The 26,402-nt window shown below is 52.3% G+C and overlaps 1 protein-coding gene across 2 annotated transcripts in view; it reads right to left on the minus strand.

Moving 5' to 3' along the window:
• NHEJ1 (non-homologous end joining factor 1) overlaps positions 1–21,627 on the minus strand; it is a 38,696-nt gene extending 17,069 nt beyond the window's left edge. For both annotated transcript variants that reach the window (XM_078865763.1, XM_078865762.1), the window contains exons 1-5: positions 21,420–21,627; positions 19,880–20,128; positions 16,939–17,208; positions 15,745–15,883; positions 13,353–13,411 (exon numbers count right to left, since the gene is read on the minus strand). In XM_078865763.1, coding sequence (XP_078721889.1) covers positions 13,353–13,411; positions 15,745–15,883; positions 16,939–17,208; positions 19,880–20,071 — 660 coding nt within the window. In that variant the 5' untranslated portion in view covers positions 20,072–20,128; positions 21,420–21,627. The remainder of the gene's footprint in view (positions 1–13,352; positions 13,412–15,744; positions 15,884–16,938; positions 17,209–19,879; positions 20,129–21,419) is intronic.
• Positions 21,628–26,402: the final 4,775 nt, after the last annotated feature.

Consider the following 26,402-nt stretch of genomic DNA (forward strand, 5'->3'; position numbering starts at 1 on the left):
AACAACAGCCAACTTATTACCGCTTCAGCAGCACCACCGGTACCGATGCTGGACAGCGTCGCGCACACACACACACGTGGATTTAACCACGAAGCAACGACGCGTGGAGGAGGCGCTCCAAGTCGGGTTGCTTTGACGAGAGCGCAGCTGCCGAATGCGATCACCGGCACGCGCGATGGATCGATGCGTGTGTGCGTGTGTTCGCGTTTTGCGTTCCATTTGTGATGCATCTGCCAGCCATCTCAGTCGGTCAACCCATAGCGCAACCTGGGTCTGTGTGTCCCGTCACCTCCGGTCAGCGAGCCCTCGACACCTTCACGTGACCTCAAAGTGCACCTGGGCCTGACACGGGCGGCGGGGTGACGTCACCGTCGCTTAACGGGCGCTGTTATTGCCGTTCCATCTGTTTGTGAGCACCTATTGAAGGCCGGCACGGCACACAATGGGGTGGATGGGTGGCCAGCACCACGCCCGAACACATTTGTCTCCCAAGTGGCGATGTTTACACACCACACCAAGTATTCATTTGAGGCCGAGTCGACCTAGGAGGAGGGCCCAGAACCGGTTCAGATAACCGTCGCCTGGTGTTGATGGCCACGAGCGGGAATCGAACTCTCTTCGCGACCGCTACACCGACACAAAGACGCACAGCCGTGCAGCGTAAGCCCCCTCATTATTGCGATGCAGGAAGTCGTTGTGCATTGCTGATGCAATGGCAGTTGCTCCCGTCTCTGTGCTCACTAATCCAGGGACTTTGCCTGGTGAGACGCGAGAGCGAGGGCTGCTGTGTAGCCGTCAGAGCATAGGGAAGAACAACACGCAAAGGCAAAGATAAAGCGTGCAACCGTCAGCAGGCTCTTGGGGCAAGTGCTCTTAGCGAGCAACCGACGAAGGGCGGCACGGCGCACGAAGGGACGGGTGACCAACACCAAGCTCGGCTGCCTTTGTCTCCCCAGCGCTGATGTTTTACACACCAAACCAAGTGCTCATTTGAGGCTGAGTCGACCGAGGTTAGGCCCATGACCAGTTCAAATACCCGCCACTGAAATCGGGTCATCGAGTTCATAGCGCAGTGCACTTCACAATACACGACACACACTCTCTCCCCATGAGCACAAAGACAAAGATCTACCGTATAGCCTTAATAGACTCTCCGGGCAAAAACTGTTCCGTGAGCGTCTACTCCGGCCGACCCTCCTCTGCACGAGGAGAGTCACGTGGCCGGCACCACGTCCGGCCACCTTTGTCTCCCTCGTGGCGATGTTCACACACCGCACCAGGTACTCATTTGAGGCCAAGTCGACCTAGGGGAGACCCACGACGACTTCAGACATTCGTCAGCGGCGTTGGCCGTGAGAGCGAGGGAAACCGAACTCGGGTCGCAGCGCGGCACGGCGCGCCAACCGCTCCCCCCACTGCTCCGCCCACACCCACGTACGTGCGGACACACACACACACTCCCCGCCCCCCCCCCCCATAAGCGCAGGCACACACCTGCACGGGTGGCACAGCCTCCCTCGCGTTCCCACTTGAAAGGGGCGTTGCGCGTCACAGACGGCGCGGCGGCGTGATCCCATTATTGCGCCGTTTAGAGCGAGATCACCGTGTAATCTGCGCCCCTTTGAACGACGACGCCGGCATGAGTGGCGCGGTGATGTCACCCGCGGAGACCGGCTCAGATCGGAGCTCGCCGCCACCGCCGCCTTACGCCGCCTACACCATCACCAACACAGTCACCAACACAGTCACCACCACAGGCACCACCGCAATTGCCCACCACCACCGCCACCATGGCCACCACCAGGGCCACCTGCACCATGGGCAACGTTACCGCCACCACCGCCAACACCACCATCATGGCCAACACCACCACCACCACAACCGCCACCGCTGCCACGGCCACCACCGGCACCGCAACCACCACCACCGTCATAGCCACTACCACCACCACCACCACCATCATGGCCACTACCACCACCATCGCTATGGGCAGCATGGTATTGGTGGTGGTGGAGATGGAAGGATGACATCAGCTCGTGAATCATGACAGGTCGCGGTGGAATGGGGAGGCCTTTGTCTATCAGTGGATTGACCGTGGTGGCCGAAAAATAATGACGACGACGATGATGCCGGCAAAGATAATTAAAAAACAACAACAACAATGGGACAGAGGCCATTGGGTCGAAGAATCGACGCACGGAAGGGGCCTTCGGGAGACCTTTGTTCCTATCGCCTCCACAACGACAAGAGCCAAGCAAGCGCGTTCAAACAGCATGCTGCGGGTGCGGACGGGGGCCCGGATGCTGCGAGAGTGACACGAATATTAGCGCGAGCCGCTATTAACCCAAGCCGGAACGAAGCGTCTCGGAGCGCTCAAGCGATGATCGCGGGGTGGCGGCAACGGCGGCGTTATTGACGTCGGAGGAGGTAGGAGGAGGAGGACTTTGCGATCATCGCGGAAGGAAAAGAAATAAAAAGCTTTCAAAAGCAATCACAGCCCGCTCACGAACCGGGACATCTCAATGTTTTGTTCGTTACGCGAGAGCCAAAAAAAATACATGTGTGTGTGCGTGTGTGTCTACGCAAAAACGGTACTTGTAGCATCTGACGATTACGGGCGGAGGGATTTGGGTGCAGCTCAGAGCTTAAGCGGCAGAAATTGAAAGGCGCAGTAACGCCGCGGTTGTCCGCAGACGTGTTTTTCTCGCTAGCGCCGTGGCCGCCGCACCGCAAGACGCTCGCGAGTTCCCACCGGAGCGCCCCCCCCCCCTCCTCCCATCCAAGCCCCCCCCCCCTCCATCCATCCAAGCCCCCCCCCCCCTCCTCCCATCCAAGCCCCCCCCCCCCCCCCCCCGCGCGTTTCGACCGGGACACTGCGGGCTGGACCGAGAACAACTCGGAGCGCCGTTGCCGCCGCCGCCGCCGCCCCCCGTCACTCTGTTCCACCGCGAGCGCAATTCGGCAATCGGAAAGCGCGCGCCAAACGAATCCCGACCGTTTGGCGCACGCGACGAACGGTGGAGGGCACGAAAATAAAAAGACGTCAACCGCCACGGCTGGGAATTACCCCGACCTCCGCGTTGCCCTTTCGACACGGCCATTACGAGCGCCTTGGGGACCACTGGGGCCACGCCGAACTTTCACTCGCTCGCTCGAACTACAACCCCCCCCCCCTCCTCCTCCTCTCAGCCGCACCCCCACCTCACCGCACCCACCACTACCAGCAGCAGCAGCAATCTCCCACCCTTCCTACTGACCAACACCTACCCTCCCCACTCCCAGAGCTAATGTGTTTGGATAGGCGGGCACGCTCCATCCTGTCCGTGTGGCTAAAAGCAGACTTCACAATGCCCGGCTTGACAAAGGCACCGGAGGCTCAAATGCTGGAGGTGGAACAACAGAGCGGCCGGGGGTGGCGCGCTGCTGCTGCTGCTGCTGCACCGAAGTGAGCGAGTCACGTCTTTTATCAGCCGCGCCCCGTGACACGCGGCACCGCCGTCACGCCAGTCCCCTGCGCCGGCTCGCGATCCAACGCCGGATCAACTCGAAGATCGCACTCCACAGTCTGCACCATCACCCCCCTCCCGCCCACGGACTCGCCCCTGCCTACCTCTCCCCTCTCATCTCGCTCTACTCCCCTCCACGCACTCTCCTACCTCTCCCCTCTCATCTCACTCTACTCCCCTCCACGCACTCTCCTACCTCTCCCCTCTCATCTCGTTTGACTGCCCTCCACGCACTCTCCTGCTTCTCCCCTCTCATCTCACTCTACTCCCCTCCACGCACTCTCCTACCGCTCCCCTCTCATCTCGCTCGACTGCCCTCCACGCACTCTCCTGCCTCTCCCCTCTCATCTCACTCTACCCCTCTCCACGCAACTCTCCTACCTCTCCCCTCGCACTACTCCCCTGCGCACACTCTCCGCTTCAGAAAACAAGCAATTCTCTACGAGCCCCTTCGCTGAGTGCGAGGCGACTCGTCCTCTTCCGCCGCCCACAGTCGGCAACTCCCTTCCCCCAGCCGCTCGTGCTGCCGACTCCCTGCTCCTGTTCAATTCCAGACTCCTCTGCCTACCTCCATTTCCTCTGCCCGCGGCTTGACTGCCTACAACACAAACACACACACGCTGTTCTGCGCAGGGATTTCTTGAGATGCGGTTGTCGTGCCGTGCTTTATAAGTCCAAATGGTACCATATTGTATATCACAATGCATCTGTTTATTTGAGTGGCCGTGGTGGTCTGGAGGGGGGGGGGCGGAGGGTTGGTGATTGGTCGGCTGGTGATGGAACGAGGGGAGCGCAGTGCAGAATAATAAACACAATAATCCTGATAACGGCAAAGATCAAAGGTACATCGGAAGCTGTGCCATCAGCAGATGCTGTTCATCACAACTGTGCTCTTTAAACACGCACGGGGTATAACAACAACAACAACAAACGATGGCGAACGCTGCCCCGGCAAGCCCCTCTCACATCCAAAAATTAACGGCTCGCTCCTCTACAGCTGTCTCTCCGAATAAAACCAAAAAGGGAAATAGTTGACACCGCCCATCGGCCACACGGCCTTCTGAGAGGAGTGCATCGTATCAGCAGAATTGGTTCATTGGTTCAGCACAAACAACAATAATGGGTTTTTTTCGGTAAAGTCACGTAGGTAAAAAATTAAAATTAATAAAAGTAAAATAAAAAATAAAATAAAATTCACGACGTTTCGGAGGCAACACAAGCTTCCGTCTTCAGGTGGAACCGTCACAGCACGATTGCTGTATCAAGTAAGTACTTTAATTTTATTTTATTTTTATTTTACTTTTATTAATTTTGATTTTAATGTTTTACCTACGTGACATTACCGAAAAAACCTAAGAATATGAATCCTTGCAGTCACGAAAGCTTCAAATCTAGAACAATAATGGACCGGTTTTAACTTTCAGTCTCGGAGAAGCCCCGAAAAGTTTCCGTTTTCTGTAACATTGTACAGTGCTACACTTTTAGGGAAGGATTATGCATCTGTCAATGTATTTATTTCTTCAGTGAAACTATTTAGGGAGCAAAGCCCCTCATGTCTAAGAGATCTCAAGTTCAGAGATGTTCTATCAACAAAAGGAAGCAGCCCACATCTGACATGAAAAAAAAACCGAGACAAATTATCATGATACCATCGAACCACAAAAGTAGAAGAAACATAGACACAAGTTACACGGCTGACATACTACGAAAGGTAGCGGTGATGGGTAATGGGGCCCAGTGGTAATCGTCATGCCCTCTGTGGTGAGAACAACTCAGAACTACATTGCGATGATGATGACGATGATGATGGTGGTAATAGCACTGCTTTCATTTTACAGCCTTGTCAATCTACCGCTGGATAAAGGCCTCTTCACACCGTGAGCAACCCAGAGGGGTTATTATTGTTGTATTATTTGTATTATCAATGTATCATTATATTCTTGGTTCTCTCCCCGACAGACCTGGTCTTCACCTGAGGACGGCTGCTTGCGTTGTGGCCGAAACGTCGTGAGAATTATTTTATTATATTTTATTTTATTATTTTATTATTTCCATTCTACGTGACTTTACCAAAAGAACCAAGAAGATGAATCCCTGCAGTCACGAAATCTTTGAATCGAAATGTATCATTATTCTTTTTTTTTTGGAGCTGTGGTTCAGTGGCTGGCTATCGAACAAAGGTGGTCACAGCATCGCGCACTTTCGGATGCGCTCCTCCGCGGCCGTCTGGAACGCTCTTCCCTGCGATATTGGGAAGCCACTGGAGCTATGCACTTTTAAATCATCGAGATTGAAAACTAATTTCTTTACAGAACTGCTTTTTGTGTTCAGTTTGTTGTCCTTCCCCCCCCCCCCCCACCTCCCGATTATCACGGTTGTCTACGTGTAATGCGAAAGAAGTTGAACATGCATATTGGAACGTGCTATGGATCCCCCCCCCCTCCTCCCGAGTTTGATTCCCGACCAGGGCTAGCATCAGCGGTGATTATCTGAAGCAATCCAGGGGGGGAATTGCTTGGTCATGCTTCAGCACGCCGGTCACAGAGTGCTGTGTCGTGCACCCTACTCCACCCGACACAGACAATTAATAAAGCTGTCACGTGATGAACAACACGTGCCGATTAGTTACCGCTTCAGTGGGCAGGTTGTGACAACTTGATTAACTGGCTGTGGCGTGTGTAGGAGGAGTGTGTACTACACACACGTTACTTGCGTCATTTGACCCAGAAATCTATTGAGAATCATGATATGCCTTGCAAAAGCTGCCACGGGGTTAAAGAAAACCATGTTGCATGGCGAGATGTTAACTACCTCGCCTGGTATACAGCAAGTCGTGGGTTTGATCCCGATCCTGACGCCTGCTGCTGTATATTTGGCGTTTGCATTTTCTCTCTCCCCATGGTCACGTGATGAGCCACTTCGTTGAGCTATCATTTGTGACAGCCAAGGTGCTTCTGAAAAATAGCTCTATAGCCCAGTGGGCCTTATCTGGTAAAACACAAAAACTGTTTAGTTTAAATAGTTTAGTTTTATGATAATGATGGTGATGACGCTATCAAATCACATACTGTCTGTCCCTCCACCCATTCTCCCTTCTTTCTACTGTTACGATCGTCTGAAAGAGAGGGGGAAGAGGGAGGGTGGAAGATGCTCTGGATGCATCCACTCTCACCGGAGCGTGTGGGGCTGGAGTGGCACGGGGGGGGGGGGGAAGGGAAGAGACACCCTCTGTTGGCAAAGGATGAGAACTTGACGCCAGCCTTCTTAGGCCACATGCACCAGGGAATCGCCGGCACTCGATGGAAAAAAGAAACAAATGCCTCCTGCCTTCGAATTGGTGTCGTCAATGTTGTGTGGACTCGCACGCGCTCATACAAAGGTACCCCCCCGCCCCCCCGCAGCTGTAGGAACTGGAAGGTTGGGCATCTCGTGCTGTTACGCACACGACCGTGCGTCCTCTTCGCAATTATTTTTCTCTCCAGCGTGTGGACGAATGCAGACACACGGTGCACAGACACTGCAAAGACAAAGATCCACCCCCCCCCCTCCCTGTATAACCTACACAAGCTGTTGGCGCAAGTGCTGTTAGCAAGCACCTACGAAGGCCGGCACGGCGCACGAAGGGGTGATTCCACCTTTGGCTGCCGTTTTGTCGTTCGCCTCGACAACCTGCCACCAACCCTTCTGGGGACGTGTCCTGCACAAGCCCCCTGAGCTCTTCTTCAGAAGCGACCTGGCCACAAATGATGGCTCAACGAAGTGGCTTATCACGTGGAAATGTATAGCAGGCAAATACTCTAAAACACGTGATGTTGATCCTAAATGTGGAGGGAAAAACCGGAGGGCCAGGAGAAAAATCCACACGACCACGGGGAGAGAGAGAGACACGCAAACTCCAAATATACAGCAGCAGGCGTCAGGGTCGGATCGATCCCATGACCTCCTGTATACCAGGCGAGGTAGTTAACATCTCCTAGCCACCGTGATGATGATGAGAGAGAAAGACACGCAAACTCCAAATATACAGCAGGCGTCAGGATCGGTATCGAACCCACGGCCTCCTGTAAACCAGGCGAGGCAGTTAACATCTCCTAGCCACCGTGATGATGATGAGAGAAAAAGACACACAGACTCCAAATATACAGCAGCAGGCGTCAGGATCGGTATCGAACCCACGGCCTCCTGTAAACCAGGCGAGGCAGTTAACATCTCGCCAACGTAGCGCCCAAGCTCGACATGCATACGGCAGCTGCGTGGCTACCCGGGGCGCTGCCAACAACTGCCCAAGCTCTGCGTTCCTCGACGTACTAAGAGGTGTTACTGGCCCATTAAATTAGCGGGAGGGAACCGGAGCGGCCGGAGAAGACTCACGCGTGCCAGGTAGGTGGCGGGGGGGGAAGGGAGGGGGGAAGCGCTTCTAGATAGTAGGCGCGCTCCGCTCTCTCCCGCGTCGCTCGGCCGTCGTACGGGCCCAGCGCGTTTCCCCCGTGCCCGGGCGCGAGCGAGGCCAGAGGAAATCCTTCACAGAGACGGCGCACATTCATCACGGGGAGGAAACAGCTCCTTCGGTATTGAGTGCTCGCGCGCGTGTGTGCGCGTGCGCGTGTCTGTGTGTGTGTGCGTCTGTAGTGGTTAGCGCGCTGCACTGTGAACCCGGCGAACCGAGTTCGATTCCTGCTCACGGCCAACACCAGTGGCGATTATCTGAACCGGTCCTGGGCCTGACCTAGGTCGACTCAGCCTCAAATAAACATTGCCACTGGAGAAACAAAAGTGTGTGGCATGCCGGCCTTCACAGGTGCTCACCAACAGCACTTGCCCCAAGTGCTGATTAAGGCCCTACATCTTCGTCTCTATGGAGAGGAGCACCAGTGCAGTGCTGTAGCGCACTGCGCTACAAACATAGCAATCCAAATTCACTTCCCACTCACAACCAACATCAGTGGCAAACTTCTAAATCTCCTCCTGGGACCTACCCTAGATCGACTCAGCCTTCTATAGGTACCCGAGGTGGTGTGTACATAGCACCACTGGGGAGACAAAGGCAGCCGGACGTAGCACTGGCCACAACTTTTTCAGCGTGGGAGGAATCCGGAGCAGAGAGAAAAAGCCAAACTCACGAGGAGATAGACTTTTCATGTCACGACATCAGGCCGATAGCGCTCAATGAAATAAAATTGGGCCGGATACAAAAATGTTACGAACAAATGATACATTTTCTTGTTTATTTTTTATATTTACGTTCATACCACCGCAGAGTTTCCATTAATGACCCGCTTGATGCGCAGTGCATTCAGCTGTACTCAATAGTAACGCCCATACTAATCGAGCGGTCCATTTAACATCGCACAAAGGGTGCCCCACTGCAAGTACAAAATCTCTCGGATATCTTCACCGATTGGTCCTGTGCGAGGTTTCTTGGCTGCTATACATTTCCACGTGATAAGCCACATCGTTGAGCTATCATTTGTGGCCACTGAAAAAGAGCTATTTATCTCAGTGGGCCTTACCTGGCAAAATAAGAAATAGTTTAGTTTTAGTTTCCTTTATATTGCCTTCCATTGAGGCGACACGCAACATCACGCCATAATTACATCCAAAGCGCTCGCCACAAATGAACCACCTTGCTGATATTATCAAGGAACACAAAACATCATCACATACAGTATATAGTTTATACAGTACAGTACTGTAAATTGCTCTGTTTTGCTAAATCATCACCATTCCTTAAGACTCCTGGGTAGGCTAGGCCATCTTCGACTTACGATATTTTTGACTTACGATGGGGTCGTCGTAACGCATCTCCATCATAAGTAAAGGACTACCTGCATATAAAATAGGCGACGTTTCAGGAAAGTGCCTTTCCTCACAGCACATAAATAGCACATTATAGGCAGGGCCACCTCGCCGCCCCCCAGCTTTAACGACGTTACCACGCTTTCCTGTAAACCCCGTCGTCGAAAATGGGACGGACCTCCGTTATCCCGATGGCGTTCAGTGGAAACAGTCGGAACGTCTCATGCCGATGTGTTGCGTTTTCTTTTTTCTCTCGCTTTCATCGGCCGTGTTTTAACAGGGTCTTGACAGGTTACGAAAGAAAAAGAACCCCACACACAATAGCAACGCTCGGGAACAAACGAAAGCTCCACGGCCGAGTCACGCCGGGGCGACTCATGCTCGAACGCGTTCGGGAGTCGCCGTTCGGAAGACGCCGCCGTGAGTCAAACTCTCCGCGTCGTCATTCGATCCGCGCCGGCGACGCGTGAACGTCGTGCGAGCGGATCGTCGTAAAGCGGAGACCGCCTGCAACGGCACTTTATTTTTTTACGTGGTCAACTCCCCACCCCCACCCCCCCCCCACCTTCTTCTGAGTATAGTTTTTACGTGCTACGAAGCAGGTCCACTGCCCAAAAGCCACCTGATAAGTGCTACTCACGAAGGTGTGGAGTTGTTTGTGCGTTGCTTTGAGGTTACGCGGAACGTGACGTCATGGTCGTGCGGTGCGTGTGTGTACGTGCGCGTGCATGTCGACTCAGCCTCAAATGAGTACCTGGTGCTGTGTGTAAACACATCACCACTGGGGAGACAAAGGCAGTCAGGAATGGAGCTGGCCATCCACCCCCTCATGAGCCGTTTCGGCCTTCATGGGTGCTCGCTAACGACACTTGCCCCAACAGTATGTTAAGGCTATCCGTACATATGTACGTATGTTGAACTTCTTTCATAGCCCACCGTGCTAATCGGAGGTGTGGATTACTGCTCGTCACGTGATTACCACGAGTAACACTTCAGCGAAATCGGCTCCGCTCCATTTGCTCCACCCTACCCCTGATTGACTGCCCGTTCACTTAAAATTCGCTTAAAGGTTCTAAAGTTATAGGTTCGAAGGTAATTTTTTAATATAATTATTGTCATTGAAGTTCAACCAAGCGAGCACAGAAGCACGTTAGCTTCACACGCTCACGACGTCGATCACGCGAGGAGTGAGTAAGTGGCCGTCACTTAAATGGCTCTCGGAAGTAGATCTGTGATATCCGCTTCCTTGGGCCGCTTTCGAACACGGCTGCGGTGCTCTGCGAGAGACCCCGACGGATACCCCATCTCACCACGCGGCAACCGATGGCACAATCCGGACCAAGGACAAAACGAAGATTAAGAAACAACGGGGTTCAACTTTTGTTTGTTTGTTTTAAACGTAACATTCAATCGAATCCCAGTAACTACATCGAATCTCCACAGGCGTTAAATCGTTCCATCCTCAACCTACGCGGGGCAGCATGGGGCGCTTGTGCGTGTTGTGTGTCAAGCTCGGAGATGAGCCTTGCTGGCCTCCAGGGTCTAGTTTGAGACCAAAGTTGACCTCGGTGGCAGCGGGGGGCGGGGGGCGGGGGGGGGGAGAAGGGGGCGGGGGTGGGTGGTGTGACCACGCCACTGAGAGCGGGGAGAGCACTCGCGCGCCGTGCTCGGGGAGGGAGCGCAGGGAGGTGGAGCGCCACCGCTTCCACAATGGCGCGGCAATTGTAAACTTCCCATCGAGGGGCAAGCCCACCTTCCTGCACTTCCTGGCCGAGACCCAGAGCAAATAACGAAATCGGGTCCACGCCTAAAATCGGCACCCTAATTACCCCCGCCGCGCTCCGAGATATGGGGGGGGGGGGGTGAAAAAAAAATAACGTGAAAAGCCGCTGTGCGCCGACGGTTCTTGCGCTCGTGTGTCATGCGTAAAAAAAAAAAAGAAATTGGCGCTCGCTTCGTTGCAAATCTCTGCAGCGTGGAGTAGGAACCGCAAATAGCTTCGCAGGAAAGCAGCCGGCATCCCATCTTATCATTGTCTCCGCTCACGCGCCGGCCAGTGTATGCTCCGGTTTTCGCAAATTACTTTCTGTCGATCGCCAGTTGCGGTGCAAATCGGTGGCGGCTGCGGTGGTGGTGGTGGTGGTCGCACCTCCGATTAGCAAGGCCGGCTGCATGAGGTGCGGAAGAAGTTCGACACTGGACGGTGAAAGTGTACGCTTTTGTGGAAGTGATGAAACGGCATTTTCATCGGTGCAAACCGGTTGAAAATGTTTCGTCTTTTTCCCCAAATTTATCCGGATTGGGCAATCAGCGTCGCGTCGTCACGAGACGCAGAATCCGTTCGGATCCCACGCACAGCAGTGCGACCCTTTAGTGTCAGAGAACGCCCCAGGGAAGCGGACATCACAGAGCACAGAAGGGAAGGCAACAGCACCATCGCACTCGCTCAGGTGACGCACCTCCAGATGACTGGGCTGGGACCATCCACTCGCTACTCACCAGAGGTTGCAATCGGGTACCCGATACCCGTACCCTACCCGATACCTGGCTACCCGTACCCGGCCGGGTACGGGTACGGGTACCCGTTTGCGACCGGGTACGGGTAGGCCGTGAGTCACTGGTGAGTAACCATTTGTCACTCATTTCCCAACGTCTTGTCTCTTCTCACAATTCAAGTTCCTAGAATCAACCCACCCGCGCCTGCAACATGGCTTCATCCCAGAGGTCGCAATCGGGTACTCGTACCCGTACCCTACCCAATACCCGGCCGGGTACGGGTAGCCGGGTATCGGGTAGGGTACGGGTACCTGTTTGCGACCCTGGTGCGGCCGGGTACGGGTAAGGAATCAAAACCCGTTTGCGACCTCTGCTACTCACTGGAGAAAGCAGGTTTCATCCGACGCAGCTGCCTGGAATTCAAACCCAGGGCCTCAGCGCTCCAGACCTCTTAGAGAGGAGACAATTTTGCATTTTTTTTTGTACGACGCGGATTTTTATTGGACACTGTTGCCAAAGTTTGGCAAAAGGCATTATCGCGCGAGGATGTGGATTCACGAATAATTTTAACCGCGGGGCTCCCACAAAAGCCCTCTCTCCCTGTTGGGTTCTCGTAGTCTCGTTTGCAACATATGCTGCGACTAAATATGAATGAGGGGCAGACGCGATGGCACAGCACGGCTCGGGCGTGGCGGGCGCACCTGTTGCCAAAGAGGTTTGCATGTGTCATGATGAACTTGTTTCGCGCTGTACACAGCCAACAGTGCTCATCGGAGGTGCGGTGAAAGGACAACAAACGCAACACGAAAAGCAGTTCAATTGCAATGAGTTATCAATCTGGATTCAAAAGTGCATAACTCCAGTGGCTTCCGAATATCAGAAGGCAGAGCGTTCCAGACGGCCGCAGAAGCGCATCTGAAAGGGCACGATGCGGTGACACGTCTGTGTTCGATGGTTAGCAGCCAAAAGCCGCTACTGCGAGGATGACCTGAGTTGAGCGTGATGGTGGTTTATGCTCCTTGACGAGACCAGCAGCAAGGCATTGTGGTTCATTTGTGGCAAAGCACTTTGCATGTAATGAGTGCAAAAAGTGCAATGAGTTTGGGTTGGCAGGGTGGGGGCGCAGCGGTGACACTCGCGCCTCACAGCACGAAGGGTCTCGATTCGATTCCCGACCCGGGCGCCTTTCGGTGTGGAGTTTGTTCTGCATGGGTTTCATCTCCCATTATCCTCCCATGGCTATAAAAAAAAAAAACGGCAACCTTAAAACGAAGCTGATGTAGATGCAGAGCAACAACAGGTGGTCAAGCCCAGATAACCGCGTCAGGAGTAGCGGAGTGCATCGTCGCTGTGATGTCTCCTTCGTATTTGTCGTTCGGGGTGTTGCGTCGTCACACGTGCTCCGGTCTAAGTTCTGGACGACCACGGTCGCACGCTTAAAACTGCCCACCGACCGCGACAACTTGGCAGGACCCATTCTGCCGGACGAGTCGGAGCGCCGCAGACAGACAGAGAGAGAGAGAAAGCGTGGGACGGTGGCTCCCACCAGCTCACCTTCGAGTAAAACTCCGTCGTGAAAGCGCCGTCGTCGAAGGGTTTCGTTTCCAGGTGCTCTGCCGGGAGAAATACATCCCGAGAAAGACGGACGTGCAAAGTTGGTCAGAGTCGCTGCACGTTGTTTTACAAATGTTAGCTCGTTTCTAAATGTGGAGGGAAAAACCGAAGGACCCGGAGAAAAATCCACGCTACCACGGACAGAGAAACACGCAAACTCCGAATATACAGGTGTCAAGGTTGGGATCGAACCCACGATTTCCTGTATACCAGGCGAGGTAATTAACATCGTATGAAGCAGGGGGCGAGAATGAGGTGCAGTCCAAGCATCTCTTGGGGTTTATTCCAAGAAACCTCGCACAGGACCAATCAGTGGATATGTCCGAGAGATTTTGTACTTGCAGTGGGGCACCCTTTGTGCGATGTTAAAAGGACCGCTCGATTAGTATGGGCGTTACTATTGAGTACAGCTGAACGCACTGCGCATCAAGCGGGTCATTAATGGAAACTCTTCAGTGGTATAAACGTAAATATAAAAAAACAAGAAAATTAATCATTTGTTCTATACACTTGAGTGTTTTGCCAAATTAAATCCTATACCTCTTGCAAGGTGTCCGCCCAGCGTGGAAGAGTAGGCCAAACACCCTCTAGAAGGGCTCTCCAGAGTGCCCTCTCATGGAAGCCCTTCTGCCGGCAGTGACGTGAGAAAGATATTTCAGGGCCGCACCATTACCTTTTCGGCTACACCTATTAGCGCTCTTTGTTGCTGGCCATGATGTCGTGATAAGAAAAGTCGATCTCCTCGTAAGTTTGGCCTTTTTCTCCGTGCTCTCCGGATTCCGAGCTAGTTAACACGTCGCCACTGCGGCGCCTGCAGCGAGACGGCGCGCGTCGCCACGCCGCCGGGCGCGCGTCGCCACGCCGCCGGGCGAGTGTCGGCGAGCGTCGGCGAGCGTCGGCGAGCGACGACGAGCACGTTCCCGCCGACACGGGTGCCGACAAGATGAGACGCCCGGCGGTCGGACGCGAGCGAGCGCTGCGCAACGTGACAAAGCGACAGATTTCCTGGAAAACCGAAGCTTTGCCCCGCGCAGCGAGGAGGCACCACTCCCCCTCCTTCCACCCTACCACCCCCCCCCCCCGCGCCCCCCCCACACCGCCCCACCACCGCACGGGCGAGCGACCCATCGCGAGACGAGGCCCTCATGGGCACGGGAAGCGTCGGCGTATCGGGTGGCGAGGGCGGTGTGCGATCGTGTAAACGCAGGGGCGGCTCCGCCGGGCCGCCGGGAAGGGCTTTTACCATCGCACGGACGCACACGCTCGCACCCATCGTTTGGCACGCTGGTCAGCTGCTGTGCTGTGTTGTGGGAGCTGTAGTGTAGCGGTTAACGCGCTGCGCTACGAACCCATGTTCGATTCCCGCTCGTGTTCAACACCGGTGACGATTGTGTGAACCGGTCCTGGGCCTCCGCTAGGTCGAATCAGCCTCAAACCAGTACCTGGTGCGATGTGTAAACATCGCCACCGGGGAGACAAAGGCGGCCGGGCGTGGTGTTGGCCACACACCCCCTCGTGTGTCGTGCCGCCCTTCATAGGTGCTCGCTAACAGCACTTTCCCCAACAGTCTGTGAAGGCTATACGGGGGATCTTTGTCTTTGTGTTAAAAAGCCGCCGTAAAACAAGCAGGCCGGGTTAGCTCAGCGGCCAAGAGCGCAGGGCTGGCACGGTTAAGGTATTGTTTAAAGTTATTACATCATTATTAATGTTATATGTGACATGTATATAATATGTTCAACGGTTGCTGAAAACGAACCGCCAAGTCACAAAATTCCAAGTGCTAAGAAACAAACCGCACCTTTAAAATGGTGTAAGTTCTAAGAGTTATCACGTTTCTTGCATTGAGCAAGGTTTTAAGAACTTTGGGGGGGGGGTGAAAGAGACGATGGGATGACAGGATGAGATGCGAACCGAGGTATGAGGCCGGGTCTCAGCAGCATGCGATTAAAGACTGGGTGTGTTCCGTGCGCAACGTGTCGATGATCTCAGCTTCAAATTTAGTGCAGCACTGAAATTGACCTAAATTCCGCGCGTCGTTCCCGAGTATCAGAGCGGTGGGAAAGTGCTGCCCCCTACTGTGCGGTAGTTCTGCGATACCCGGTTCCGCCAACGGCTGCTTCTGCACTCTGCGAGAGATCCGAGTGGATGCTTCGCCTCACGACGTGACATCCGGCTTTGGCAGCTGGCTGCGTAACTTGCGTACATCAGACGTACGGGCACAAAAGCCTCCCCAAACCACCCACCCACCGTGTCGCACTGAGAGACTGTTGGGGCAAGTACTGCGATCGAACGTGCACGTGAGCGAACGAGCGCGTGCGTGCGCGCGACTCACTGCGGCTGACCCTGGCTCCGCTGTCACGGTAGTCTGCGATCTCGGCGTCCTTGCGCCGGATGCAAGCGCGCAGCTCGGCGCTCTCGCGGCTCAGCATGCGCAGCATGCCCAGCGCCGGCGCCACCAGTTCGTCCCACACCTGCACGCCGGCGGGATGGCACCGACCGGTTCGGACGGACGGACAGACACCGATGCTGTTAGCCTTGGCCCGGAATCGAACTAGGGCGTTCGCTTTTCGATTTAAAGCTTTCGTGACTGCAGGGATTCATCTTCTCGGTTCTTTCGGTAAAGTCACGTAGCAGGGAAGAAAGAACCAAGAAGGGAAGTAATAAAATTACTAAAATTACTTCCCTTCTACGTGACTTTACCGAAAGATCCAAGAAGATAGGGCGTTCGCATTCAGGGTGCGCGGCAGCAGCGACGGTGGAGAGGATTGGGGCGGGAGGCACGGATGAGCAGGGTCAAGCTCTTAGCTTGCGTATGCAAGAATGTCATGTCGTCACAATTATATCATCATATATCATCATCACCATCACCTAACCATCATATCACCATCATCATGTGATCATAATGATCATCTCATCACCAGCTCGCTCTTGCAAATGGGACTATCCTAGTCTATTGGGTTCTCATGTTGGTAAAAATATAATTTAATGTGCATCGATGTGTCCATCAGGAGTGGGAAACCTTTTCCTTTCTGACATCATCTTAACACAGGGGTTAACGTTTACAGTGGTACGATTCTGAATGGAGTTTTAGGTTAGGCCACGCTGATCAGATCAAAATTTGTGCCATTAAAAGCCTCCACCACCCGCCACATCCAAAATAATGTCCAAGCATTTGATGCACACATTATATCAGCTTGCCGATAAGTTGAAGAGCAACTGACAAATAGAAATCCAGCAAAGTTATTTGGAGCTCTTGTATTTTTCTTCTGGCTTCCTAGATCTCGTCCAGACGACGACGTTTTATACAGTTTCAAATTAAAACCTCGTGTCATCTAATCGCTAAACTTGGTCACGGTGGTGGAGGGGGGGCGGGGGATCGTTCTTCAACTCAACCTGCGTGCTGAAACAACGCTCGCAACGCGCGACGACTCGACCGTTCGGCTGCGTCGGGTGGCGGAGGGCGCCGACGACACAAAGTCGGTCAGACCCGACGACCGATTACGGAAAGGCGTCAGGGGCCTCTCACCGTCGGGTGCTCCGCAGGACTCAGTCGGAACTCCCAGCGAAGCGGCACGCCGCTCATCCGGCTCTGCAGCGCGACCACCGCCACCGTACCTCCCGCCTTCTCTTCCGGCTCGGCGGGCTCGCGTCGCGTCCACGAGAAGGCGGCTGCGGCGGCGCCGGCGGCGCCATCGTGGCGATCGGCGGCGGCGCCGGGCCTCGGCAGCGAGCCCACGGCCTCGCGCAGGTGCTCGCACACACGCTCCACCGGCGCTCCGAGCCGCCGGTTGAGCTCCTGTCGTGAGAGGCACAGACGTCACGTGGCTCACGGAGCTCCACACTTTCAAGTTTACATTTTTCGTATGTAATTCGGCCGTATGAAGGAGGAGGTGGGAGATGGAGGGGAGGGGAGGAGGAGGTGGGAGAGGAGGAAGAGCGCCAAGGCCAAGTTTGTGCCACAATTACACTCAACGCGTAAATATATTACGAAGCTTGGGCTAGGCCAGAAAGCGATCTGAGAAAAGCTACGTCGAGCTCACGGGAAAAGTCGATGGACAAATCTCACGGACAAATCCAGCGAATCAGAGACAGGACACGTTGATTGAAACTGCGTCAAGCTTACTCGGGGGTGAAAGACCAGCAAGTGACCAGCCTCAAGATTCTCGACACAGTGGACCAAACCAAAAATGTTTTTCGCAACAATTACACGCTCAACAATTACACGCGTCATGCTTTGCCCCTCCCCCCGCCCCCAAACACCAGCGATCCGATCAACTGTCACAATTCAGAGTCAACATTCAATTCAAGGATCAATCCTGTACGATTTTTACTGACCCTTTTTGTATTGTTCGATGGGTCTCTCTGCTAAGTCTACCGGTCTCTGCATATATTTTATAAGGCTATATCGGTCTCTGTGCAACTCTGTAGAACTCTGTGGGTCTCTGCTAGTCTGTGTCGTTTGGCCAGAGTACTGATTTAATACGGGGCCTGTCTCGCTTTGCATTTATGTTGAACTTCTTTCGCACCTTACGTGGCCAACCGTGCTAATCGGAGGTGCGTAACGGGCTACCAGTCTCAAAGGGCTTTTACCTGCATATCACGGCCACCTAGTAACAACTGCTGCTCGAAGTGTGCAGGGTTTACTTTGGCCATGTAATTAAGGGATTGGGTTACTGCATTAGGTAAGTGTTTTGTTAGGGGGCTTGGTTGACGCTTGGTGTGGCAGCAGGGTTTGTCACTGTTACAATGACCGGCGCAGTGCAGCCAGGAGGGGGACGTGGAGGAGGACTGGCGGGGAACACACGCCCAAACACAACCCACCCCCGCCCCCGCGTCCACCGAAAAAAAAAAGATGTCAACACGCAATCGCCCCGCCGCCGTTTCCTCGCTGCGGCCGTCACGGCCCGGCACGTACCGTGGCACACCGCCGCGGAGGTTTCTGCGCCTCGGAGATTAAGCGAGCAAAACGCGGCCAACGTAAGCAGAGGCCATCCCTCCGGGAGCGAAGAATTGTCCCTTTTGTTCCTTTCACGTCGGTAATGAATATCTGCCAGGGACGTCAGCATCGTAGCTATCAAGTGTTCATATACATAACGCGCAGAGACAACCTGCAAGTTCATCGGGCCCCGATCATCACTTCCCAAGATTTTTGTTTCATTTTGGCTGGTTAAGGTGGCCGATAAACGGCGTTGCCAGGAGGTGGCAGGGTGACACAAGGGGGGGGGGGGATGGGTGGAGGGCCTCAGTTTTCCAGCGTGCACTTCTTCTTACGTAAGGCGGGAGGGAAGAGGTTGGCAAGTGAGCCAGTGGATGGCTGACAAATGTTTGAAATGCTGCCAGCGAACGATGTAATTGGGCGGTGTGTGTGTGTGTACTATGTCGTGCCGAACCAGCACCGTGAACCCCGGTCATCCTCGCAGCAGCGGCAACTTTTGGCTGACCATCGAACAAAGACGGCCACCGCATCGCGCGCTTTCAGATGCACTTCCACGACCGTCTGCAATGCGCACTTCCTTCTGCTATTAGGAAGCCACTTTTAAATCTAGATTGGGAACGCATTTCTTTAAAACTGATTTTTGTGTTTAGCTTGTTGTCCTTCCTTGGCACATGTGATTAGCATGGTCGGCTACGTACAGTGGGAAAGAAATTCAACATACATCATATGACTTGCAGCTCAGCACACGGCAGATGCCTGTGCAACGCGACTCACGACCTCCTCTTGATACCAAGATCCAGGATGGTCACGTCTATGCGCCGCTTCTCGGTGACAGCCCCAACAGTCTGGAACGATATCACCCCTCTGCACATTCGCAGCATCACCTCAATCGCCTCCTTCAAGAGACACTTAAAAACTCACCTCTACAACCAGGCGCTTTCGAGCGACTCTGAGCTTGGCTCCGCGCCTCTGAATTGCGGCCGTTACGTCCGCAAATTTGCGCGCGTTATAAATTGCATTCTTATTATCATGAGATCTTGGACTTGCGTTTTAACCACCCATGATGCTAAACCTGGGTTCTCAAGCATAGCGAGTTGACTTTTTAAATCAAAGATTTGCTTTTCTCCTTATACGCGTAGACTCGACGACATTTCTTTGTCGACCCACCGCCGGATGAAGGCCTCCGCATGCTGTGGCGGGTCACGGGAGTAGTCTGGCCACACCTCATCGTGCTAACCAGTGCCAGTCGGGTAGTGCCCAGGGGACTCGGTTCAAACATCGCTCGCCACCGACATTAACCGTGGCCACTTCACATCGAACTAAACCGGGTTTCCTCTGCGCACCGCAGCCGGCGGAAAGGGCCTCCGCTAGAGGGAAGCTATAAATCGTCCAAAGATCCCCCCTTGGAGGAGGGTAATTTTGGCCTGCTCTACCACACTTGGGCCGGACACCTTTGAAGAGACGTGAGCGTCCCACGCTTTTGAACCCCCACAGCGCGCGACTTGCGAGACCGACACGGATCGCTCGTTACCCCGAGTCGCTTCCCAACGCCCTCCGCGTTCATCTCTTCGCTCCAGAAGTGCGCCATGTCGGACAGCAGCAGGCTGTATCCGCGGGACGAGAACGAGGCCTTCATCAGGCACGGCCTGTCCTCCAGCACCACCGAGGTCCACGGCTGATCCGCCAGGCCGGCTCCAAGCCTCCCGTCGTGGTCGTTGTCCATCGTTCGTTGTCCTTAACCACCCAACCCCCGCCGCGCCTCCTTGATCAGCGCGGTTGGCTACGTACGGTGCGAAAGAAGTTCAACATACGTACAAATTACTCCAGAGTTGGTCACGTGCACGCAACACAGCCGTTGTAGGTTCATCCACTGCTGGATGGGGGCCTCATGCTCGCCATCAGATTCTACTCAGTCCACGCCAGATCAGTTGCGCGATTTGGTCGCGTGTGCAATCGCTTACATACGGCTGACATCTCTAGCCTCTCGACGTGCCATTAAGAAGGACCATTGCCCGAAACGTCACCGATTACTTTTCCTATTTGCCCAACCGGTTGTGTGTCTTTGTGTGTGTCTCTCTCTCTGCATGTGTGTCTGCCCATGCTGTTCCCGAGTCTGTGTTTTATCATTCATTCTTACCTGATGATGGTTGCTTGTGTTGCAACCGAAACGTCGTATTCTATTGTTTGATTTTATTGTCTATGTGACTTTGCCGAAAGAACCAAAAAGTAATTCGTGCAGTCACGAAAGCTTCGAATCTAGTTTGTCATTGGGGCCGTCCATAAATGACGTCACGCGATTTTGGACGATGTTTGACCCCCCCCCCCGCCTCTTCGTTACACGGCGTCACACAAAGTCAGACCCCCCCTCCTCAATTATGACGTCACAAAGCTCTGCCCCCCCCCCCCCCCCAAAAACCATGTTTCCATTTTGAAAATAAAACATGCTTCAAATCGCTTTAAACTATTGTCATTGTAGTGCGTATTTAATGTGTCGCTGCACTCTGATGTTGTAGGAGAAAACATTTATTAAAAAGTGTATTTAATTAAGTAGAACGTGTTGTCTATATTAATTTAAAGTTGCGCATTTTGATGTGACGTCACATTTCTCACCCCCCCCCCGTCACAAATGTCTGACCCCCGCCTCCCCTAGGTGCGTGACGTCATTTATGGACGGCCCCAAACAATAACAAGGTGACAGACCCCCACCCCACCACCCCCGCGCCACACAATAAACTAACGTGGTGGTATTTTAATTTTAGAACTTTCGTGACTGCAGGAATTATTATTTGTTTCTTTCGGTTAAGTCACGTCTAAAGATAAAATAATAAATTAAATTAAATAATAGAATACGACGTTTCGATTGCAACACAAGCAATCATCATTATACCTGATGACGATTGCTTGTGTTGCAATCGAAACGTCGTATTCTATTATTTAATTTAATTTATTATTTTATCTTTAGACGTGACTTAACCGAAAGAAACAAATAATAATAACGTGGTGGTGGTGGTGAACAAGCGTATCGATTCATTCATTCGTTCACGTTGCACGCGGTCACGCGCAATGCTTACAGCGGAGGCCGCGTGCGCCGTCGTCTGTGGCGTCGTCGCGGTCAGACGTGAGCGAACTCGAGTCGATGTCTGTATTTCTCGCCCTTGTCCCCTTGAAGAGGCAAGCGTTGCGAATTGTCTTTAAATGTTTAGGCGGCGGGGGAGGCGACGGCGAAGTTTGTCGCAACGCCGAGAGCATGGGGCGGCGGACGAGCGAGCACTTTTGACCCGGAAGACGGTATAGACGCAACCGCCCTTTCCGCTACAGTGGTGCCAGATCAGAGGTTTTCTAGTGGCAGTTTAGAGGGTTTTTGGTACCTGATTAGAGGGGGGGGGGTTTTAGTGTCAGATCAGAGGGTTATCTGGTGTCAGATGAGAGGGTTTTATGGTGTCATATGAGAGGGTTTTATGGTGTCAGATGAGAGGTATTTTCTGGTGTCAGATCAGAGGGTTTTCTGGTGTCAGATGAGAAGTTTAATTGGTGTCAGATCAGAGGTTTTCTGGTTCCATATCAAATGTTTTTTTGGTGTTTTTGGTGTCAGATGAGAGGGTTTTCTGGTGTCAGATGAGAGGTTTTTGGTGTCAGATGAGAGGATTATCTGGTGTCAGATGAGAGGTTTTTCTGGTGTCAGATGAGAGGGTTTTTTGGTGTCAGATGAGAGGTTTTTCTGGTGTCAGATGAGAGGATTTTCTGGTGTTAAATAAGGGGCCGTCCATAAATGACGTCACGCACCGAAGGGGGGGGGGAGGGGGTCAGACATTTGTGAAGATGTGTGACGAGGGGGGGGGGTTGAGAAATGTGACGTCACATCAAAATGCGCAACTTTAAATAAATATAGACAACACGTTCTACTTAATGAAATATACTTTTTAATAAATGTTTTCTCCTACAACATCAGAGTGCAGCGCCACATTAAATACGCACTACAATAACAATAGTTTAAAGCGATTTTAAGCATGTTTAAAACAAATTTGGGGGGGGACAGAGCTTTGTGACGTCATATTTGAGGGAGGGTCTGACTTTTTGTGACGCCGTGTGACGAGGGGGGGGGGTCAAAAATCGTCCAAAATCGCGTGACGTCATTTATGGACGGCCCTATACCCGGCGACGGAGTGAACATCTCCTAGCCACCACGGCATCAGCTCTAGAAGATTAATGTGCAGTGTTAGTGGTCATTTACGTTCATCACTTTCACTGAAAATGTCCACGACTGTGCTTCACAAAGGAAATTTAAGTAAACATTTCACTGCAGACGTATTTGCATGTTTATATTACCTACTATAATCACTTAGAAATGTCTGTCCGTCCCTCGTGTGACGTCACTCCACATGAGGCCCACCCCCTCATTAATATTCATGAGCGGGTGGATTTTTACACTAACGCAGAGGAAGGTCGAACAGAATTAAATTACTTATTACGCAAAGTCGCTTCAAAAATGACGTTTCTTTACAGAAAGTGACGGTACAAAATAAATCTACGCAGCACAGTGCTACATCCGTGCGTGACGTCACTGCAAAAGAGCCCCCCCCCCCCCTTCATTAATATTCATGCCCACGTGGAAATTTACACTAACGCACAAGAAGGTCACGCACTCCATATGCAGCACCCCTCCCCTCATTAATAATCATGAGCGGGTGACGTAACTCCACATGCCGCACCCCTCCCCAATAACCATTAGCGGGTGACGTCACTCCACATAATAATCATGAGCTGAACAATTTTTCTATTGAACATTTCAGATTTACTGCAACATACACCCGTCCTTGGACGGGCAAAAAAGCTAGTTTTACTTTTTGATTTAAAGCTTTCGTGACTGCAGGGATTCATATTCTTGGTTCTTTCGGTAAAGTCACGTAGAAGGGAAATAATAAAATAATAAAAATATAAAACAATAAAGTTTGACTTATTTATCCAGGAGAGCCACACCGAGTCGTATGGCTTATTTTCAGGAGGGTCCTGCCTGCACCACTGGCTTTTTATTTCCTGATGTTTGCAGCCGATTAATGACGAGTTGTGTTTATTGTGCAAGTGGGAGGAAATGTTACAGTGATCAAATTTAATCTTGTTGTCTGCTTTGACGCACACCTTCACGCAATTTCGGTGGTGATGGTGGTTGTACTGATTAAACAAAAACAACTAATATGGAATTTTAAACTAAAACCATTTTTTTTTATTTCACCAGGAAAGGCTCACTGAACTATGTAGCTCTTTTTTATCATCTTTATTTATCCTGGAGAAATCTGATGAGCAATAAAGCTCTTTTTCACAGATGTCCAGTACTGTCAGACCTGGCCACAAATGAAAGCCCCAACGCTGTGGCTTTTCACGTGGAAATGTATAGCGGTAGCCAAACACTCGAAACGCGTGATGTTAATTCTAAATGTGGAGGGAAACACCTGGAGGTGCCCGAGAAATATTTATGCGGCCACGGGGAAAAAGACCCAAAGACTCCAAAAATACAGGCATCGTGGTCGGGATCCAACCCACGACCTCCTGCATACCAGCGATGGTGGTGTGAGAGATGGTGGTGGTGGTGGCGGCGGTGGTTGTGGCAGCAGAAGGGATTCGCCTGTTTAATTTTACATCTCTTCCCAAAGCACGGCAATTATTAATAACGGTGGGTTTAAGCTGCTGCCTTTAAATACCGGCCAGCTGCCATCACTGGCCCCCTGAGTAATCTCAACACATGGCTGTCTGTCTCCAAACACACCCTCTCCCAACTCTCAACACAGGAGCCGGCAATATAAAATATAGAAACACGCGCTGCCAATTAAAGCGAAATATCACCACGCGCCTCAACGTCAACGCCGCCTTTACACGACGGAGAAATCCTAAGGAGGTTTCGAGGGAAAGACAGCCAAGGGGGCACGTTATGAGAGCGACCGATGAGAGACGCGAATACAACAAAAACTACGGAGTGTAGACCGACATCGTCTGGTCCGAGTACGGGGCCGAGGCTTCTTTAAATGAGTACAAAACTGAATCGTGGAATCCGCGATAACCGCACCAGATCCTCCCAACGGGATTTTTTTTTTAATCCTTTATATTAAGTTCACTTGCTTGCTTGCGCGCTTACGACCGTGCAAATTTTTCGGTCGTTTTTTAACCCACTTCCCGTGATCCAATCGAGCTGACATTTTGCACACAGACTCGTTGTGCGTGACAATTTATTTTCGTGAAAAAAAAATTCAAACATTTTCCACTTTTTAGGAAAAAAAAATGTCATATTTAATTTAAAATACCAATGTGATAAAAATGAAACTCTTACTCAAGAAAAACAGAAATGAATAATAAAATAAAACCGATGCCACGCATATGAAGGATTTATAGTGAAAAACTTTGTTTTTACGGGTTCATTTTTGTTCGCCTGAGCGCCGAGTGCCAATCAGCAGAACCTCCGATTTTTCTTGCATCGCCACAGCGGCTTCTCTGATCCGGACTCGAACTTACAACCCGATAACCACCATGGGTCACGTGCATGGAAAATTGAGCGTGCCTGGTTGTGCGGTCATGTATGTTAGAAATCAGAATGTTTTTTTCTTACACACTGGAGGAATCCGATGAGCTATATAAGAATAACCAGTAAAAACAAAGTTTCTCACTATAAATCCTTTATATGCGTGGCGGCTAGAGTCCTCTCGTCCTCTGGCTTGAGATGGCTACCACCTATGGGTCAGATGATTGCATTGCACCATTAAGAAATTGGTAATTAAATATAATATTTTTGTCCTAAAAAGTGAAACATTTTGGAAAAAAAATTTCACGAACATTAATTGTCACGCACAACGAGTCTGTGTGGAAAATGTCAGCTCGATTGGATCACGGGAAGTGGGTTAAAAAAACGACCCAAAGATTCGCACGGTCGTAAGCAAGCAAGCGAACTTAATATAAAGGATTTAAAAAAAACTATTTTTCACAATTGTCCACTAGGGGCGGGTCAGAAAGTTACAACGATACGAACACGTGATAGGGGTGGAACGTACAGGGCAGGTAAGCAAATCACTCAAAACGTACGAATAAAACTGAACTGATATTTTAATTTTACCAGGTAAGGTACCCACTGAACTATATACCGTAGCTGTCTTTCAGAAGCGACCTGACCATCACAAATGATAGCTCAATGAAGTAGCGTATCACGTGGAAAGGTATGGCAGTCAAATACTCTAAAAGCGTGATGTCGACTTGCTTCTAAATGTGGAGAGGAAAACCGGAGGACTCGGAGAGAAATTGTGGGGGTCGCTAGCCCCCGAGATCCCTCCCTCGATAATGCTAACGGCTGGGCTAGCATCATCAATCGCCCCCCCGCTGCTAGGTTCCTCACCCGTGGCGTGGGAACCATCGCCCGAGGATTCCCCTCCCCCGCGGGTCCGCGTAGCCGGCATGGCTAACTATCGAGTAGTATTCTGCCCCTCCCTACTACGATACCTCCCTGTCCTAATCGCGCGCCTGCAACCCACACGGAGCGAACGTACGCACGCCCACACACACACACGCCGCTCCGCGCACTCCAACTCAACTCGCGTTATGATCGCGCACCTGTATCGCACACGGGGTGGTCGCACGCACACACACGCAGCTCCCCACGCGACACCCACTCTTGCGCCGCTCTGCGCCGCGCTGGCCGCTCACGTTACGATCGCGCACCTGGGGTACGCCGATTACGCACGCCGAGAGCTTACGCAAGTAACGAGCACACGCAAGCGGGGCACACGCCGACACAACGACTCGTCCCCTCCCCCACTCGCGCGTGCACGTCAACCCAAATATCGTACAAGGACGATTCTCCTCTCACACGGCTGCGTAGTCACGCCAACACATAAAAGTGCTCTCCCCGGGCGTTAACGCACACACCTCCGTACCCGCACAATCGTACAGAGACCACGGCCTTTATGCATACAACGACCACACACTCGCGAATGCAGTGCACGCTAATACCACGTTCCAAAAACACCCAACAACACGGTTTTGTTACTACGCTCGAGATTTTATTAGCCCTTGCTAAC

Source organism: Lampetra fluviatilis, chromosome 21 (genome assembly GCF_964198595.1).
Source record: "Lampetra fluviatilis chromosome 21, kcLamFluv1.1, whole genome shotgun sequence".
NCBI lineage: Eukaryota > Metazoa > Chordata > Hyperoartia > Petromyzontiformes > Petromyzontidae > Lampetra > Lampetra fluviatilis.